The sequence below is a fragment of the Paracoccidioides brasiliensis genome (genome assembly GCF_000150735.1).
Source record: "Paracoccidioides brasiliensis Pb18 unplaced genomic scaffold supercont2.2, whole genome shotgun sequence".
NCBI classification, from domain to species: domain Eukaryota; kingdom Fungi; phylum Ascomycota; class Eurotiomycetes; order Onygenales; family Ajellomycetaceae; genus Paracoccidioides; species Paracoccidioides brasiliensis.
Window position 1 is genome coordinate 1,647,592 of NW_011371359.1, and position 19,212 is coordinate 1,666,803.

The window sequence follows — 19,212 nt, forward strand, 5'->3', positions numbered from 1 at the left end:
AGTGGGACTTCGAGCGATACTGGGGGACCCGACGCACATCGTATATCATCGAGCAATCATCGTCGAACGCCGCCGCCAACCTTTTAATTCGGTATGGGTCAACTGGAAATTGTAACCACAGAACCTCAAGACTTATTCTCTTGCTCGGCTTGTGTAACTGTATGTAGATATTCTTTAGCAACAGGAGGTGTAACCCTGGGACAAAGTTGGACCGTGTTGTGCAACCATGTCAGAGCTGATAAATGATAAATGGGCCCTTAAAATCGTTCCTAATTGGAATTGCCCGACGAAACTTCAGACATGGCCGCCTCCCTCTTCGATCTCACGAGAAAGACAGCTCTAGTGACAGGAGCCACAAAGGGAATTGGCCAGGCTATGGCGGTAGCTCTGGCGGAGGCGGGAGCAGATGTTATCATAATCAAGGTCCGTAATGCCTTTCTCGCCTTGGAATGGATGACTTTTAACTGACATGTCATGAACCTCCACGTAGGGCTTTTCCCCTGAAAACAACACTAGAGAAGCCATTGAAAAGGCAGGGAGAAAATGCTTTAGCTACCAGTGTAATTTGGGCGACAAAGCCGCCGTAGCTCGCCTCATATCAACTGTCACCGCTGAGCACAAGAATATCGATATTCTCGTCAACGCAGCGGGGATTCAGCACCGCTGTGATGCTGAAAACTTCCCGCTGGAGGCGTACGAAGACATCATGCAGGTCAATCTCAGTGCCACTTTTACACTCTGCAGGGATATGGGCAAATACTGGATTGAACATAATATGCATGATCGCAAGATTATTAACGTGGCTAGTTTGTGTACGTTTTTCGGCAGTGTGAGGATTCCCGCGTACTCAATGAGTAAAGGGGGCGTTGGGCAGTTGACGAAGGCTTTGAGTAATGAGTGGGCTTCCAAGGGGATTAATGTAAATGCGATTGCGCCGGGGTATGATAATGTTTTTCATATCACTGTTTCCGTTTGGATGGGTGTTAGTTTATCACCAATTATGAGTAAGGGCCTGACGCTAATGTGTGTATTAACCCTGATAGATATATTGCAACAGATATGATTCGGGATACAGTGACTGGTGATCCAATGTATCTCAAGAGCATCACGGATAGAATCCCGGCCGGCCACTGGGGGAATCCAGAAGACCTGAAAGGTCCTACTGTGTTTTTAGCCAGTAGAGCTAGCGCTTATATCACTGGTGAGATTTTGACAGTATGTCTCTCCGTGAATCACCGGCAGGATCCTCCGGTGATGGGCCCTTATAAATGCCAGATCTGCGTCTTTTACTTACATTTATACCCTAGGTCGACGGTGGTTATCATGGACGTTGAAGAGAATTGCTATTTCACTAAGCAGGGCAATTTGACCAATGTCCACTTTTGCCTGGAACCATATCATCTATCCAACTTTACAGAAAACCCCGTTCTCGTTTTATTGCATCAGATTGGGATATGCAGTGAATATTGTACTACGAATGCTACCATCTTACTATGCGCGAGAATATAGAGGGTCTCCTTTCAACCGCGTGAAATTGTTGTAAACGTATCTAGCATTACATGCTGATGGAAATCTTCTCCCAATCGCCAAATGTCAGCCGTAGCAAAAAACCACAAATATCAAATAGCACCAATGTGTCCAAGCAGTAAGGGTTATTGGTAGGTTTAACCACTGGCAGCTTCTGCCCCCGAATTCTTGCTATTCCCGCAGTAAAGTATACGTGTAGCGAAGATTAAATCCCTCAATGAACACCCGCCAGAAAAATTACCGATATTTCTTGGATTTAATGCTTTGCAAGTCAGGGTGAAGCAGGTCCAAAGTCCGACGAAGCAAATCAAGAGTGCCAAGGTAAATCACTATCCTCCAGTTGTGTGCAGAGAAAAGCGTCACGTCTCCCGGGCTGATATTCAGCCGTATGACGCGGGTAATTGAACTGAAGACAGTTCCTAGTCACAGGCCAGAGACCTTTTCTGACATGCGCCACAACCTTCTGTTGAAGCTGGCGGGAAAGAGTCTGAATATGGTGTGTCCCTGGTTCATAATTTTCGCCATACCTTAATGCTTGATTCGAGGTTGGTGCAAACGGTGCATCACACAGTTTCTGGTAAAAGCCTGCGGAAAATCGCTCTAGGTTGGCATATCCATTCCCAGGCTGGAGTTCATGTCGAATAACCTCTGATATGAGCGCAAGCTCCCTGTCTTTAGAAGTGGCATGCGGGCGAAGAATCAGATGTTCTTGATTCAGGCAACACTTCATCAGAAAGAAGTTTGCATTTGCAATCTCCTTGCACAAGAGCGCGTGGTATCGAGTGACCAGCGGAATCAAGTCTTCATTGTGTTGTAGCTTTAGCTCTTCGATAATCCCTTTGTAGCTGTGGCCATCATCACTATTAGAGAAAGCGATGACATGGATAAACGTTTCCCGGAATAAACTGCTGGCTTCCAACTTCCGTGCTAAGCATAGTATCTTTACCGCGTGCTCTATCGGAAACTTGGGGATGTTGTAAAGCAACTCTTCACTAATCTGCAGGCTGGACTCAACAAATTTGGATACAATTGGCAAAGCACTGTAGAAATCGGCCGTTCGAACCAACTCTTCAAGCTCTTCCAGGTCTTCGATGGTTGATGGTTTAACGTAGAAAGCATTCATCAACTGTTCAAGATTCCATGTCTCTCTTAGTTCCGCAACTGTACTGTGGTATTCGATTTCATTGTCTCTTCCATCCTGATAACTTCATTAGCCATATTCAAGTTTTTTTAACCTTCAACACCATAAGTGTACTTTACCGCGTCACCTATGCCAGATTTTACGTTCCCAAGCGGCTGCAAGCCATACACTCCGTCATAACCCCCTTTTAGGACGTATTCGTACCGAAAACTTGAGTGAGGATCATGCTGAATATTTTCATCCACATCGTAATGGTCCAGAAACGTTTGAAAGAATTGCGAGTGCAACCTCAAGATTGCCGAGTTCACATGGAGCTCCTCATCGAAGACGATAAGACGGGTATCAGGGTCAAAGCCTGGCTGGCCATAACGTTTGATCTTTAGATTCGCCATTTGAAGGCCACCACGCGAATTGCACGAACTTGGAATTAGCACTCGTTTAGTAATATTAACAGGATTAGAGACTTAGTTAAAGACGCGTTTTCGGGCGCGGTGATAGTGGACTGACGAGCGAGGTGTTGTTGCAAGAGACAACACAGTGAGAGAGAAGATAGAAGCAAAGAGAAAACAGAATATTGGAAGATGGAGACTGGAAATATTTGAAAAATTTATCTGGGGATGTCAGGAATGTAAACAAATATATCCATGGCAATTGAATGGCGAGAGCAGCATGCAGTGGAAGTCAGGGGATAGTGATATGGTTGTGTTAATAAAGCCCATTGTAGACCCTTATCAGACCATTTTATGATTAATTCTTTGACAAAGATTCACATTTTTCAGTTTGAAGCTGGGCCAACTTTCAAAGGCCTGGAAGCAACAAAATCCAGCTCCTTTGTGCCCACAACATCACCTCCATGCCTCTCAGCCAAAGGTCTGAAAGTTCGATAACATGGTTCTCTCTGGGATCAAGTTTGTTTTCATGCAAACGATTTGTCCACCTTTTCTGTATAATTCGATTGAAGTCTAATGCTGCTGCCTTCAATCTAGTGAAAGTTCTGGCGATTTTAGGACGATAGAAAAGAGGAAGCCTACCGTTTCCCGGCTGACGTGTAGGGCGTGATACATATTTCAAGGATTCCCAGCGGGTGGCCTTCGCGATATTTCATTAGAATAGTATATCCAATTTCCTTGGAATTGGCAGACAGATTCAGAGATCCAGTAGTTCCAGAAGTGCTAAAAGAAGGCGCGAAATAATGGAGAAGAGCGCGTGTTTGCTTGAGGAATGCTTGCATGACCTTGGACATGCAACAGTGGGGAGTCCAAAGTGGACAAGATACGGAATCGAAACCATATGATATTGCGATGATAGGGTCGGAGCAGGATAGTATCTCGCCTTCAACTCATAACTGCTCTTCAAGACGAGTTGTCAGCTCCGAAATATTTTGACGCATTTTGCGTCATATGGCAGCTTGGGCTATTTCTCAGACTTCTGCGTATATATATATACGGCCCTTCGTTGCTTGCAGCCTTGGAGCCCACGATAAGGTACGCTGAGCTGCATGCCTGTAAAAGGCATTACTTGGACGAGCTGCGTCGTTCACGATCTGAGATGCGATTGCTCCACGCAGCGCCACGTATTGCCCTCTTGACAAGCCATCTTCCCTAGCAGGAAGTGGTTCTGTAGGGTAGTTAACCAGGCATTTTGACATTCACAATGTTTGTTTTCCACGGATTAGATGTTCATGATCAGCGCATTAGTTACTCTCCTTTGGCCATCATGCAAGGGTGGAATAAAGGGTTAAAAGCTGAGACAATGTCAAAAGGGCAGACTTCTTCTCCTTCTTTCTCCTCCTCTCTCAGCTTGGAATGCGAATTGTTCCTTGGTCGAAACACGATGGAAATGGATTACTTTGTGAGATGGTTGTTGAAAAAAAAATCTCTTCCATCCAAGCTACTTAGGGTGGACACTTGATCAACTCTAGAAGTTAACTCGATTTAATTCCGCTTCATCATTTCTCCAGCTTCTCCTATAGATTCGATTGTATGACAAAATCTTTTTACATTGGATAACTAGCAAGGTCTGGGGTTATAGCAGTATTTATGCACGCACGAGTTCTGGTGGTTGCTTGGAGAGAGGAGCTTGAGCGTCAAGTCGGTCCAATCGGACATCTGCGGTCCGGCAATTTTTAAGGGGATATTTTCTTTGCTTTTTATTTTATTTTTATATTTTTTATTACTTTTATTTTTTATTTTTTATTTTTATTTTTTTCCTTTGCTATGGCCTCAAAGCTCGGCAAAGAATGGCTGCAGTATAGTTGCACCTTTTGGAGAAATACACAATGCGAACTTGATGGACAGTTTGGTCGCTTGATGGGCTTTCAACGTCCGCGAGTCAAAACCTCCTTTCAGACATTCAACCATATCAGGGACATTTCATTCCCCAGCATGATGATATAGAGTATTGAAAACATGAAAATAATGGTTAACGACATATAAAATGAAAATCCTAGACTGAAAACCTTGAGAAAAGAAAAAAAAAAAGAAAGAAAAAAGAAAAACAAGAAAAGAGAACAGAGACCCAACCTATTTGCTGTACTTCTGATGGAAAGATTTGACTTTCTCTATCTCGTCATAACTGCCTAAGAATACACCACTACGGTCATGAATATCCTCAGGGACAACATCGAGAAGTCTCTTCATGTTGGAATTGAGCGCCTGGCCTCCAGCGTTCTCAAATATCAATGCCATTGGCGCGCATTCATACAAGATACGCAATTTCCCCTTGGGGCTCTTCGAGTCAGCCGGATATGCAAAAATACCTCCATACAGCAGCGTCCGGTACGCATCTGCAACCATACTACCTATGTATCGAGCGCTGTAGGGTTTGCCGTTGGAAGGGAATTTAAGATCGTTGAAGTACTCCTTGACCCATTGATCCCAGTACATAGAGTTCCCTTCGTTAACGCTATAGATTGCACGTTTGGCGGGGAGTTGCATGTTGGGGTGTGTCAGTATAAACTCGCCCAGGGAGTTCTCCATGGTGAAACCGTTGACGGTGCCGCCCTTCATGGTGATTACGAGTTGGGCGGAGGCGCCGTACATTGTGAAACCGGAGGCGACCAGGTCTGTTCCTGGGTGTAGGACGTCTTTGGCTGTGACTGTCTTGCTGGGCCCAAGGAGCTCATCTGGAAGCTTGAAAATTCCAAAAATGGTTCCGACAGAAACACCAGCGTCGAGGTTGGAGGAGCCGTCGATGGGGTCGCAGACGACGGCGTATCGGGCATATGGGCTCTCGTTAAATATAATGGCTTCCTCCTCTTCTTCAGAGACCAGGAGGCGGCATTTGCCTGATCCGCGCATTGCTGCGATGAACAGGTCGTTTCCGATCACGTCCAATTTCTTCTGGTCATCTCCGGTGGTATTTGCGGAACCCGCAAGCCCGTTGAGGTTGATTAAGGAGGCACGTCGGATGTAGTATGCGATGGATTTGAAGGAGAATTGAAGGGCATGGCATAAGAGGCTGTAGAAATAAGGGCCACGTCAATTAGACAAATCAAATTGCTCATTCCCAGCAACGGGGCCTGGCCTGGCTGTATCATTGACAAGCCAGCCATCAAGCGCGGATATCGAACAAAGATGTAAACACTGCAAGGCATAGAAATTAAACTTACGTAAAGTCACCAGTGGCTTCTGGGTGTTTTGTCTGCTCTTCTGTAAGGAACCTTGTAAGAGAGATGATGTCGGTGTTGATCTTTTCATGGCCCACGGGGGCAGAGTTGCCGCCGTTCGCATGAGACATGATAACGGAATATTAGGGAGAATTGGGGAAAAGTTCGAAAGGGCGAAACGTTTGGTAATAGTGAGATATTTAGCCAAAACAAATTGCAAAGGGTGTCACACAGTCCAATGGAGGAGATTTATGTCTATATGAGGGGTTGGAGGGGATTTAGCGGTTAGGTTGAGGAAATGGAGGTGGATGAGGATTGACAAAACCAGCACGGAGTATAGAGATTGATGAGGCAAAACAAGTTCGTGTATGTGTACTGTTCAATGATATTTAAATTACCTGAGATGAACAGAATCAAATTCATGGGTTATTAACTAGTTGCACGGAGGGGGTAAGGTTTGTGGAGTATACTAGATGAGGAGTGGGTGACGAAATGATAATCTAAATGCAATGCTTGGAACCGGAGCAGACCTCGGAGAAGCCACACCAGGCTCAAGAGGTCGAAGTGAGGAAAATCCAGGTAACTATGGTTGACCAACCGGGTCGAATCTATTTCCTGGCTCAGTATCGGGGGATGTCTGCCCGTGAACAACCGTAGACTCGGCTATTATTATTGGTTTGCTATTTCTCGATCTCCCCAGTTCCATGGTTAGACATACATCTTTCTCCTCCTTGTTCAACTGTACCTGAATGAATTCGAAACGCCTCTAGGAGATTGCTGTCGGTGTTAATAATAAGAATGTCATCCCGCTGCAACCTCCCAACTATCCGGGTTATTTTCGAGTTTGCTCCGGCTATCTCCACCTCTTGGATTCTGGTTCGGTTCACGGGGAACATAAAACAACCAGGAACATGGGCAATTCTGAGATGACGTGAAGGCCCTTTTAGTAAAGATGGATTGAAGGCATAGACTCATCCCATATCCCCATTGTAACTCTGCTATAATTCGTGTTATAGTTGCGGGATTGCCGTTGATTCCGTGAGAAGATCCCCGAACATATGAGAGGGACGGTCTCAGATCTAATACACCGGAACCAGAAATTGCCATTGGAACAACCCTTCATCCGTATGGCCCTGTAACCTTGGGAACCTCTCCATCACATGAGCTCACGGTGGCCAGACAAGAAGAAGCTCGAAAATGTGGATGCAAGCAGGCACAATGAGTCTGGATATTCCACGCACACAAACAAAGTCACATCCTCTTTGGGATCATTATACAGAAATGCACCTTTCCCCCAGATATCCCGTCGTTCAGACGATCTAAAATATAGCTTTTAGAACACAAAGTCAGCCTCATAATTGAATATTACCTAAGCAGCGAGAATACTTGGTCACATGACCGTTGTATGCAAACAATGCAAACCTTTAGCCGCATTAGGAAAGGTGCCTCGGTAAGCGCAACGTTGAAAAAAAAGGCGATATTATTTCTTTTACCACTTCCAACTCCCACAATGCACAAAGCAAAACAGTAACAAAACAGTAACCCGAGCAGTCGGCGCCGACAATTGTGTCTGGAAGAGTATCTGGCGATATTGTTATGCCTTTTCCTTCTTTGCCAACTACCGCAAGCGTTTCAGTAGTCATTATGCTTATCTGGTATGTTCTTCATCCGCATCATTTCTCCCAACCGTTTCCTTTGCCTTGGTGATGATTCGCATAACCGCAAAAACTAGAGTCTTTGACCTCTACGGGGGTGTGAAACTATTTTGCACGTCAGACTGATATTGACTTAATTCGTTCCGATGCTGAGACTCAGTTCTGTTAAGTAGCTTGAATGAGCACCTTGCTGACCATCTTAACAGATTCATAGAACTCCCCCAACTCTGCAGTTCCACTGTGTTTTCATACCAGGATCACTAAGGTATGTTTTCTCCACTACCTGCGTCCCAATTTCTTCTTATGATGATCATTTTCGTATAATATACGCTGGAAATTACCGGCTGAAACCCTTCGGGTCGTTGACGATATTAAATGGCTATTTCTGATTCCCAATTTGTGCTCCGTGCTGCTTTCATCAATGTCAATTCATCTGGCTGGTTGCATCCGCTAACCTGCCCAATTGAACAGATGACAATGGCACTTTGCTGATCCGAATGATGCTGACTTCCATCTGTATGATGGAAGCTGCCAGCTCTGTCCCGTAAGAGCCTGCTCACCATTTCTCTCTCTCTCTCTGTCTCTCTTTTTTTTTGTCACACTCCAACTATACCCTTGCAGGATGAATGGCACTGGGCTCCGACGGGCATTGATACAGCAACCCGGTTTATGATTGGATATGCCATATTGCGGCAGGCCTAGAAAACCTCGCCCACTGATTTTTCATTTTAACCTCACCTATAATATCAATTCCGATGGCGAGATAAAATTCTAATATCCTCCGACATAGCAGAATACATTACAGCCCTAGTTGTTGTCCATCGTCAGAGTATGATCAAGGGTGTGTACATAAACATTTATTTATTTATTGCCCATTTGTCACATGATGAACCCCTAGATGACGAGTCTTATCCGAGTTTTCGATGCAGACAACTTTTTTTATATTAATACCATTCATGCTTTTCTGAAAATATTTTAGCTCCTTTTTGCTCCAAATATGCGCATTTAGTGAGGCTTTAACTGACTTTACCAACGCAGGTTTAATGCGAGATTGGTTGGCCATTAATTCTTCTGTCTGGCCCTTCAGCAAGTAGATGCCACTAACCCTACGTCCGTCTTACCATAAGCTATTCCTGCATCTCCATGATGATATGACATTAGAAAAGACAAGCATATGTCCAAGCCGACTTTGTCGGCGAAGACGATTCCGTCATTTGCCTGACCAACTGTTAAAACGTTATCAACTGTTCTGTCCAAAATTCATGCGTGGGAGCTGACTTTGTCCTCCTAGATATATCCAGGCTTAATTGACTTCTTGAAAGCAAGCTCTTACAACAGAGGTGTGTATTCCCTCCCGTCTTTGCCTTTATCCTACCCCTTACATGATGATTTATGTATTATTTTATCACGACGGTCAACATACTATACATTGATGACCACCGCCTTTGACAGGGCATTATATCTGACACCTCCATTCCTTGCTCTTTAAGATTGCTTCCTCGACATTCCCTCCTTTTGGCTAAGAGGCTAATGGTTTTACTCAGTAACCCAAGATGCGACGAACAGTCCTATAATCTTTTGGTAATTATGTTGTTGTCACCATTTGTTTGGTGATAGCGTTCTGATGCTATGAGCCTTTCTAACGTGCTCGAATGATGGCTGGATGGTTAATGCCTTTCGAACGCCATATATTTGACATCACTTGATATATCGGCTTTGTCTATTATCCTGCAGCCCTTTGTTTTCACATGGCAACAAATAAACGTAGACAGTTGCATGTTCGCATACAACTACTGTGTAGAATTATTGCCAAAATCTGAATATTACTCTGCTTTTCGAATGTTATACCCAATAATTCCATCTTGATGTACAAAGTACGTGGGATGTCCTGTTGCAAGTTCAACTACATCCCTGGCCTTAGAGACGCTCAATTCTTTCACTGCTCTTTTGTGGTTCCCTGCCACAATGGGGCGAACCAGCAGTCACTGAAGACCAAAATAAGAATAACTCAAGGTTTCCTGACTCTGTGATTGTTCTTATGTTATATTGGATTGACCTTGCGAGTGCGCACTTGTCAGAAGGCAGTTGTCCACGCGATTCGGAGCCCGTACGAAGATATGAAGATTGCTGAAGCCTTATATGGAGTCCCTTGCATTCTCATCACTTACCAGTATTTGAGGATTAGCACAAGATATATATACATATATATATGATTGTTACCTACTTGGTTTTTTTTTTTTTTTTCAAGACTAAGTAGTCCTTTAGAAGTTAACGCTCGAAAAGTCATTTTCCGTTGTTCGTTTGAGTCTTGCGTCAGTTACACGTACATTCCAATTCTGGTTCAAACATGCAGGTTACACCGTTGATGAATGGACGGTTGGGATTCCTCACCCTATGGCCATTGTCAGATCTTCCCCTCATTACCCTCAGTCATGCTAGATGGTGATGGCTGAAGCAAATATGCAAGACATGGATCTGGAAACTGTTTGATAACAAGGCTCTCCAGGCTTTCTCCACTGCCGCGTTAGAGTGAAGTCCCAACGCCATGAGACACATTCTTAACCTTTCCAGACTGCTCGTAGTACTACCTTTGCTTCACATCATAACAATCGCAACGCGTTCCCCTCTTGTCTCCTCGTCTGGAAGTCGCAAGGCGATTCCAGGCTGGCATATTCAATCAACAGAATGTGTTCTCTCAATCTCAGCTCCCTCTCCATGAGCGGGGTGGATGTTTCATCTTGATGTCGAATCGGTTCACGGGGTGCTGTGATGGCAGGTTTGATAGATAATGGCGTCTATGACGAAACAGAGTTGTTTTTCTCGGACAATCTGAGTCGCACAGCAATTGCTGTCAAGGCGAAGTTTCATGTGCCGTGCTTGTACCGGGAAGAGTTTGACCTGGATCCACGCAGGAATGGCCATTTCTTCCTCCAGACACACGGCACCACGTCGAGGGCTGATATCTATTTAAACGGCGCATTGGTTGCCTCGAAGAACACTCAAGTGGGATCTTACGGTTGTCAAAGATATGATGAGGTTACAGAGCACGTACGTGCAGGGCCCAACTCTCTTCTCATTAAAACGTATCCAACTTGCTACGACCGGGATCTTGCAATTGGTTTTATCAACTGGAACCCGTATCCCCCCGACAATAGCACTGGTGTTTGGCGGGATGTTGGGCTCTCCCAAACTGGTCTGGTTTCAATATCGTCTCCTCCGTGCATCGTGACTGATTTCGCTGAGCCCGGAGTGCGGGAAGTTAAGCTTACGGTCAAAACGGATACTCGGAACAATGTTGCGGAGTCCAAAAGGGGTATACTGTATACCCAAATAAGTTATTAAGGGAGATGGTAGCTCTCGAATTACTCGAGCGTATGCATTGAAATGCCCCTGTTATTTCCTCTGCAGCTTAGAGAGGCTTTTGCGAACTTGTCGGGTCGTCTGGCATGAAAATGGAGGGACCCTACGACTGGGTACCCCCGAAATACCGGTATGATAACCGGCTTGGTGCCGCGTTCAGGTTTGAATCTGAGCTTGGCCCTGATGTTGGCTCGCCTGAACTTGCTAGTTTGAAGAAATTCTTCACTGAGAGGAAACTGAAGAGTTGTGGACAAAACCGGACCAAATTCTGTATCACCTATCCAGGATGCCAGGAAGTTTTGATGATCGAAAGATTTACAACGAGGCGCTGTGCGCTTGTTATGGGAAACCCACGAGTTTGGAAGACTACTTGACTAAGGTGCAAATCATGGATTATGAGGCGACGCGTGCCCAATTTGAAAACTATGTAGTGCACAAAAGCGCTACTCGTCCGGCCACTGGACTGTAAGTCTTGATAATTCCAGTTACTTTTCTTTCAAATCTTTCCAAGCGAAAATTGTACGAACTGATATGCATTTAAAAAAGCATATACTGGATGTTAAATGGAGCTTGGCCAACTATGCACTGGAGCCTATTCGACTACCACTTAAACCCCACGGGATCCTCATTTGGAACCAAAATGGGCACGAGGACTGAACATGTCGCGTTCGATTATGTGGAAAGGAAGCGCATATCATCAACCATTCCTTGGTGAATAGCGGCGAACGATCTATATCCATTTAATGCGGTTGGTATCAGAGGCAATTCCCTCGCCAAGGAGAAGCACAAATAACCCATTCACAACCCAATTCATCAAGAAAAATCGTGGCCAGGATTCCCGCCCTCGATATGGTACAGGATGTGATGCTCTTCAAACTGGAATTAAGAGATGGGAAAGAGACCAAACCCTCATCAGTCGCAATGTGTATTGGATTCCACGGAAGTTGGGCGTTCTTGACTGGGATAACTCTACATGTTATCATACAACAGTCACCAGGTATTCTGATTTCACAGTTGTGACTCAATTCGACCCAGCATCTGAGAAGCTGTCGGTTCAATTCCTGGAAAGAAGTGTAGATAGTGGTGATGGAGATGCTCTCATTACCCTCCAAAACGAATCTGATATCCCTGCCATGTGCCTGCGGTTAAGTGCTCTGGATTCAGAAGATGGAAAAGAGTCTGCCCCCATATTCTGGTCGGATAGCTATGTCACACTCTTTCCTCGTGAGACAGTGGAGTTTCGCGTGGAATGTCGGGGCATCCGGTGTGGAGAGTCTGCGGTTGTACAAGCTGTGGGGTTTAATGTAAAGAAAGTTGTTGTTAGAATCTGTTGAGCATTTCTCTTTAGAAGCAGGAATCGTCCTACCCACCACCAGACGTCAGTTCCCGAAGTACCTACTTAACTCTGTGCTGGGAATTTCAGGTCTGTCGGTTGAATGGATGGTTTCATGCTCGCATGTCCGCGTGCAATAACTCCCAATCAAGGAAGACTGGAATTAGTGTGGGATATTGCACAACTTCATCGTGACGTGGATATCCATACTAAATCAGTGAAAAGCGCTCAAACAAGGGACAAACCAAGGTAAGGCCAAAGCAAAGTCTTCAATTTTTTAATTTATGACATTTCTTCTTCCTAGGCACTTAATGCATACTTGGAGAACAGGAAGACTGGCCTTTGATGCCCATGAAATCGATCTGAACACATTAATAACAAGCTCAAGACAATACAGGTCAGATCAACATCATCCATCCTGTTCTTGCAGAAGCTTTTTTGGTCAGACTACTTCGTAGTCATTTTGAATATATTGTTGGTCGGCTGGAATCATGTAGTTGGTTTACATGGAGAGTTCAGCTGTATGAAGGGTAGTTAGTTACTTGTTTTTACATGGGAGCTGACACTGCAGAACAAGTATTTCTGTTTGTGGAGCACCGCTATGCAGACACAACCACGTCTTGGCCTTCATTACATGACCTGACCACAGGGACCGGTGACCCTACCAAAACATACGGAGTTTTAAATTACACACCAGAACGCCAGCAGGAGCCCGTGTGAGCTGGTGCTAGGGTGTAATAAATACAACCCAATACCAGCTTACGGAGCCTCCACCTGCTCTCGCCCGGACATACTGTATAACTTCAGAGTCAAGACAGACCCATTGTACAACCTCACCCGTTGAACAGGAGCAATAGTCATTAAATGAAAAGTCAGCATTGAGATGTTGTTATGGAGCCTACCGATGCGTTGTTTTCATGGTATGGTTAAACCTTGGCTCGAGATAGATGATGAAATGCTAACTTGCTTCTATTTAAAGACATGCCAGTGGCTACGGGGCTCTTCTTGCATTTCAGAACTGTGGCTGACCAACCATAGCAGATAATCCAAGCAGCGATCAGAGCTGGCAAATCAGTTTTTCGATTAACCGCCCAGTTCTTGTGCTGCATGCCTGTCTAGCCAGATCACGCTAGGCGAGATTTACCGGGCTGTTGGCCTGGTGAACAGAGCACGTTGGCGTCGGACAGGCTTGACAAGGATCAGTATCGAGCCAATTTGGCATTTCCACTTTCCCGACATGGAGGCTACGCAGCAGAAGCATGAAGGGAGCCATCCTGGCATCACCCCAAGTGCGACTGTGCGAGTCCAGCCATTTCTCAAGGCTTGTCACACTAGAGAGTTTTAAGCGAGCCGATCATTGACGGAAGCAGACTTCTCCTCTCAGAGCTCACTAATAAATCGCCGTAGTCCAGGAGCAGGCACCTGGAGGCTGGAACTAACAACGACTGGCGACCGGGCGGACGATCCCAACTCTGCTCCAGGCGGCCCAACGGTGTTGAACTTCTAAATTCAGACTCTAAGGCTCTCAAGCTGGCCTCTCAGAGGCTTCCGTTTCTTTCTGATGCCCCAAGCGTGGATTTGGCTGCAGAGAATAAAAATAACTCGCCTAGTGGAAGTTATTGATGGCCGTCGAGCCCGCCTCTATTGATTCCGTGTGCCTGAATGGTTTTCATGTCATTATCTATCCTGAGCACCAATGAATGATGTAGATAGGCTGGAGACACTCCTATTCCCATGTTTGAAACTTTCTAGTTTTGTGCTGGACGCTTTGGTTAATGAAATTGCTATTGTTGTTCTATTCCTGGTGTGATGCCCACACTTTGGGGTGGCTGCTGACCCTGGCCGGGGCTACTTCTTTCCATCACGATATGAATAGGTGAATTTCCCCTTATTCTTTTTACTCTTTTCGAATCCGCTGTCTATGTGGTTCTCTCCCTCTCCCTCCCTCCTGCCACTATGAGGGTGTAGACTGATTCTGGAATCTCTCCTATCAGCTGGTCGGACTCCAGGTCGCGTGGTTCAGAACCACATCGGAATCCTCCACGCTTGATTGTTCCTCCTCCCGCTCCGCCCCTTTCCGGCGCACAGGTCTTTCCTCCTCGTCGAGATAATGTTGCACAGCCTCCCTCTCTCACGACATCCTTGAGCGGGGTTCAATTTCAGGGCGCTGGACTGCCTCCCAGCCCTAGTTACGCGCCAACTCCGAGCTCGATGAATTCTTTTTCTAGCCCGTTTTCGCCGATGCGGTCGTCGTTCACTACCTCGTCGGGAGAGCTGAGCGCGATCACTACGCCGATGTCATCAAGACATGTGTCCTTCAACGCACCTTACAATCCCCAGGAATGGGGACCCATTAGAGGAAATGTGTCTCCCAGTGTTGGGATGAGCGCGTTTGTTCCTGCAAACGGTGATACTTCCTCACCCTTCGATTGACAGCTTCATACTCCGCTTTTGTTACGCGTGAAGGACTAGTATTTAGAAGCGCATTGTGGTTAAAAGATGCAGGAGACTGATAATACCACAATACAGATACCCCACCCATTCCCCCTCCACCTTACTCTCCGAGACATCCAAAACCTGCGGAGACACGCGCCGACCAATCGCCTAATTTAGCCTTGGGTGTGAGCGTTTCGCCGTTGGCGGCTACGGCTCAGTACAACTCCCCAATCTCCGGAATAACTCTGGAGTCGGGCTCCGGATATAGCTATCCTGCATCCCGGCCACGACCCGTGTCGATGATTCAAAATGGTGATGTTGTTGGTGATGCTCAGCCGCAATCAGTCCAAGCTCCAAATGTGAGTGGCCACCATTCACAATCCGCTGTACAAAGTGGACCAGGTGTACTGCAATACAATGCAAACCCAAATGTTGCCGGTATGGGATTCTCCACGTCAAGACAGCCTCTCGACAATACTATTCGACCTCCATCATCGAAGAGAGCTGCTTCTACGGGTGATATAGGACCGAGCAGGAATGCAAATGCATCATATGCTTGGCTTCCTCACCAAGCTGGTCGCTGGGAGCCGGGAATGCCGCTCCCGCCTCCTCCTCCTGGGCCACCACCCGGTGGTGGTTCTCACCAATCAAGAGAGTCGTCTCGAGGCCCTTCCCAAGAAGGATCAAACCGGTCAAGCCGTCATAGATCGCCACCGGTATTGGGGACCAGTCTTGGTGAAGTCCCACCCACACCTGCCGGATGGGTGGATCAAGCCTTCGTCGTGAACAGGCGCTCAGAAAGTTCAAGAGATCGTGCGGGTTCCCTACCACAAAACGCAAATAATTACGCGCCTTCTGACGAATTGGCTCGCTTGACACGGCATCGCCAAGGCCCAGCTCCAGTTATACCCCGAAGAGACGACCCTCCATCTACCAGAGGCATAAGCGCCAAGGGCATTAGAGAGCGCAGAATTGAGAGCAGGAAAGAACAAGTTTCTGGGACAACAAATTCTGATTCCAGTAATACGACAAAGGGTGAATCATCGGACCCTTCCTGGCCTAGCGACCTAGTCCTTGGGAATCCAGGTGGTCCAGGGCTTATGCGTCGCCGCACCGTAACGAAACATACTCCTCGAACCCCACGAACCGCGCAGTCAGATGGCCAGTTGACTGGTTCCATCTCTAAGTCTCCGTTTGTCTTGTTACCATCAACTGATTCTGCGCAATTCACCCCCAAACAACCACAAACACCATCTCTTGATAACTTTGGTCAATCAAGCAGTTATGCCCAAACGCCTCCATTTTCTCCTGGCAATGACCTGCAGTCACCATCTTTTCCTGGATCGACGACCCAGATGCTGCCGCCAAGAGCGTTGCCAACACCACCGCTCCAGGCCATTCGGGAGCGTAGCTCTACGTCAATATCCAGATCTAGTGAGCAGGAGAGGTCTGCCTCACATCTACCGGATTCACCAACTAACGGCACGCAACAGCACATGCCATCGATTTCAAGCAAATTGTCCCCAGGCCTACTCCAGTCTAACAGAGTGGTAGAATACGCAAATGATGAATTTGTCCGCGATGCTGTTCTGCGACATCGCGATTTCATAGAAAAGGAAGCTTCCGCGTCCACTGAAGTCGAGGGTTTAGAATTATTTGCCGATTTCATGGTATCTGAGTTCAGTATACGGCAACAACGCTACGCTCTTGCCTGCAAGACCGGCTTATTTGACCTACAAAAGTTTTGTGACAGGATTTTTCGACTGGATTCCACACAACACAATAGTGCCCCAACAGATGTCCCTCCACCAACTCGCATAAGTACTCGAGTAGCTCCGTCGATTCTCATTTCGTCTGACGTTCGACAAACACGGGCGGAATCTGGCTGGTGGAATAACTACAAGCCGTCACTATCTCCAATTGGTAGCATAAGCATAAACAATGATGAAATGAGTTCCAGAGGGAGAGCTCCCAGTCGCTGGTGGGAGTCGCAGACTGGGTCTGACAGTGGTGGCTCTGGAAAAAAGATCAGACGATCCAAACAGGAAGCGAAGTACATGGGCGTCCCTCGAGAAGTGCGTGAAGCGATGCAGTTGGAGCACTTTTCAGCAGGAGTAATTGACGGGAATCTATCGCCAACTGGTCCTCCGGCTTTCAGTTTTTCTGCTACGTATGGACCAAATGAATATCCCCCGGAAAAAGTCGGTTGGGGGGAAAGGCAGCCTTCTGTCCCTCCCCCACCGATGGGTTCACATTCTCTTGATTGTCAGATCCCGACTCTTGATATCTCAAGATTCGTTACACTTCCGCCACCATACCCCAGGCACTATCCTGCAGTTAATAACAGTCACCCGGATCTCTTATACTTTCGTAGTACTGTGAGAACTGTAAGCGATCTTACGGAAGTCCAAGAAACAAAGGAAAGCCACAAAGTGAAGCTTGAAAAACTTCAGCATGAACATCAAATGAAAATGAAGGAATCTCGACGAGCATTTAGATCAAATATGAATAACCGCATCGAACAAGGGACATTATCTTATGCGGAAGCTGCTGAGGCGGAGGCAGTCCATCTTGTCGAGGAACAGAAGCGGGAAAAGGAGTTGGTTCAGGCAGAATTCGATTCTTTTCAAGAGGTGGTGTTCCAACCGTTACAGATTATCCTCAAGGACCGCATCGAGATTGCGTCCACCTGTATTGACAACCTCCGAAGCAAGTTGGTTGATTCAACGCAGGATGGAATTCACAATCAAACACAGGAGGAGGGGGATGAACGACCAGAGTTGCTGGAAAAGCTGACACAACTTAAATGGCTGTTTGAAGCTCTTGAGCAGCTGCATCGAGAGGTGTACGCGCTTGAAAGCGAGCGTAATGAGCGCTATCGAGCTATCGTTACTTTGCCATACAAGCAGGCTAAGAACCAAGAGAAGCTTCTCGAAACAGACTCGTTCTTCCTACAAGACGAACGAAACCGGAAGCTGACGTTCGCTACGGAAACGCTGCGGCGTTTCGAAAGCTTCATGGAAGTCATCGAGGAAAACGTCGGAAGGGGAGTGGAGACTCAGCTTTCAGCCTTTTGGGATATTGCACCCTCTCTCGTCACTGTCCTCCAGAAAATTCCCGAGGACCTTCGATCGTTTACTGTCCAGATCCCTGCGAAGGAGTATACCGAAAACCGTAGCTACTACCAGTTCCCCCTGCAGTACCTCTACTCCCTTCTCTCTCACGCCGAAAAGTCCACTTACCAGTTCATCGAATCTCAAACCAATCTGCTTTGCCTACTCCATGAAGTTAAAACTAGTCTCATGAAGGCAAATTGTAACGTTATGGAGCTGCAGCGCATAATATCTGGTGAGCCAGGAGAGTGCATCCAGGGCGAAATGAAAGAATCGAGTGAGGAGGAAGAAAGAAGATTGACTGCTGATCTGAAGGACAAAGTTGTAATGGTTGAGCAGCAATGGGATGAGGCTCTAGGCAAGCAGCTTGGATGCGTTAAAACGCGTGTACAGCAAGATCTTCTGGCCCAAGGCGGGTGGGATGATACGATGTTCGAAGAATCCTAAAATGGGGTTAATAAAACTTTTCTTCATTTTTATTTGTATTTACTATCTATTTTATTTTTATTTTATTTGGTTTTATTTTTGAAGCACTTAATTATGCCATGTTTTTTTTCTGCAAAGGGATTGTGACGTCTCCCTTGCAAGTCTTTGTTAACCTCAAAGATACCCAACTCTGGTTTTACATTCTGATCTTTATTTCTGGTCGACTCTTGTATACAGTTGCCTATCCCACGACTTCCTTGTAACAGCCTCTGTGCCTTATGAAACAACATTGGATAGTCAGTTTATTCTAGTTATTGCATCTTCAACAAAACTGATAATTACATAACCAAAAAGCAGGTACCAAGTACATTGCAGCAAATGTCATAGTATGGAACATAAAGCCCCTGAATTAAGGAATAATATGAATATTGGGTGGGGACGTGGCCAACTCGATGATCGCTTACATCAATATCATGTGATCTCACTGTTTTCAGACTCTTCCTTTGCTTTCTTCTAGAGCTTTCCAAACTTTGCCTTGTGAAATTCCAAACAGTAAAATCTTCCAACCGCGCAACGTTTCAAGGAACTCTCAGGACAGCTTCTCTATACAGTCT

At 46.1% G+C, this 19,212-nt stretch overlaps 4 protein-coding genes across 4 annotated transcripts; 2 read left to right on the top strand and 2 right to left on the bottom strand.

The window, feature by feature from the left end:
* Positions 1–300: 300 nt before the first annotated feature.
* PADG_01704 (uncharacterized protein) lies at positions 301–1,334 on the top strand (the record flags this gene model as incomplete). Its single annotated transcript, XM_010759247.1, has 4 exons — positions 301–423; positions 491–939; positions 1,044–1,215; positions 1,308–1,334. The coding sequence occupies 4 exons, from the start codon at positions 301–303 to the stop codon at positions 1,332–1,334; spliced, it is 771 nt and encodes a 256-aa protein (XP_010757549.1).
* Positions 1,335–1,834: 500 nt separating this feature from the next.
* On the bottom strand, positions 1,835–3,911 carry PADG_01705 (uncharacterized protein; the record flags this gene model as incomplete). Its single annotated transcript, XM_010758736.1, has 3 exons — positions 1,835–2,725; positions 2,788–3,088; positions 3,700–3,911. The coding sequence occupies 3 exons, from the start codon at positions 3,909–3,911 to the stop codon at positions 1,835–1,837; spliced, it is 1,404 nt and encodes a 467-aa protein (XP_010757038.1).
* Positions 3,912–5,190: 1,279 nt separating this feature from the next.
* PADG_01706 (fructose 1,6-bisphosphate 1-phosphatase) lies at positions 5,191–6,406 on the bottom strand (the record flags this gene model as incomplete). Its single annotated transcript, XM_010759248.1, has 2 exons — positions 5,191–6,127; positions 6,279–6,406. 2 exons carry the CDS (start codon positions 6,404–6,406, stop codon positions 5,191–5,193), a joined length of 1,065 nt encoding a protein of 354 aa, XP_010757550.1.
* A 4,293-nt stretch (positions 6,407–10,699) lies between these two features.
* Positions 10,700–18,619, top strand: PADG_11303 (uncharacterized protein; the record flags this gene model as incomplete). The annotated part of the gene is made up of 7 exons (XM_010759559.1): positions 10,700–11,243; positions 11,348–11,497; positions 11,584–11,755; positions 11,837–12,001; positions 12,069–12,594; positions 14,592–15,030; positions 15,153–18,619. 7 exons carry the CDS (start codon positions 10,700–10,702, stop codon positions 18,617–18,619), a joined length of 5,463 nt encoding a protein of 1,820 aa, XP_010757861.1.
* Between the last annotated feature and the right edge of the window lie 593 nt (positions 18,620–19,212).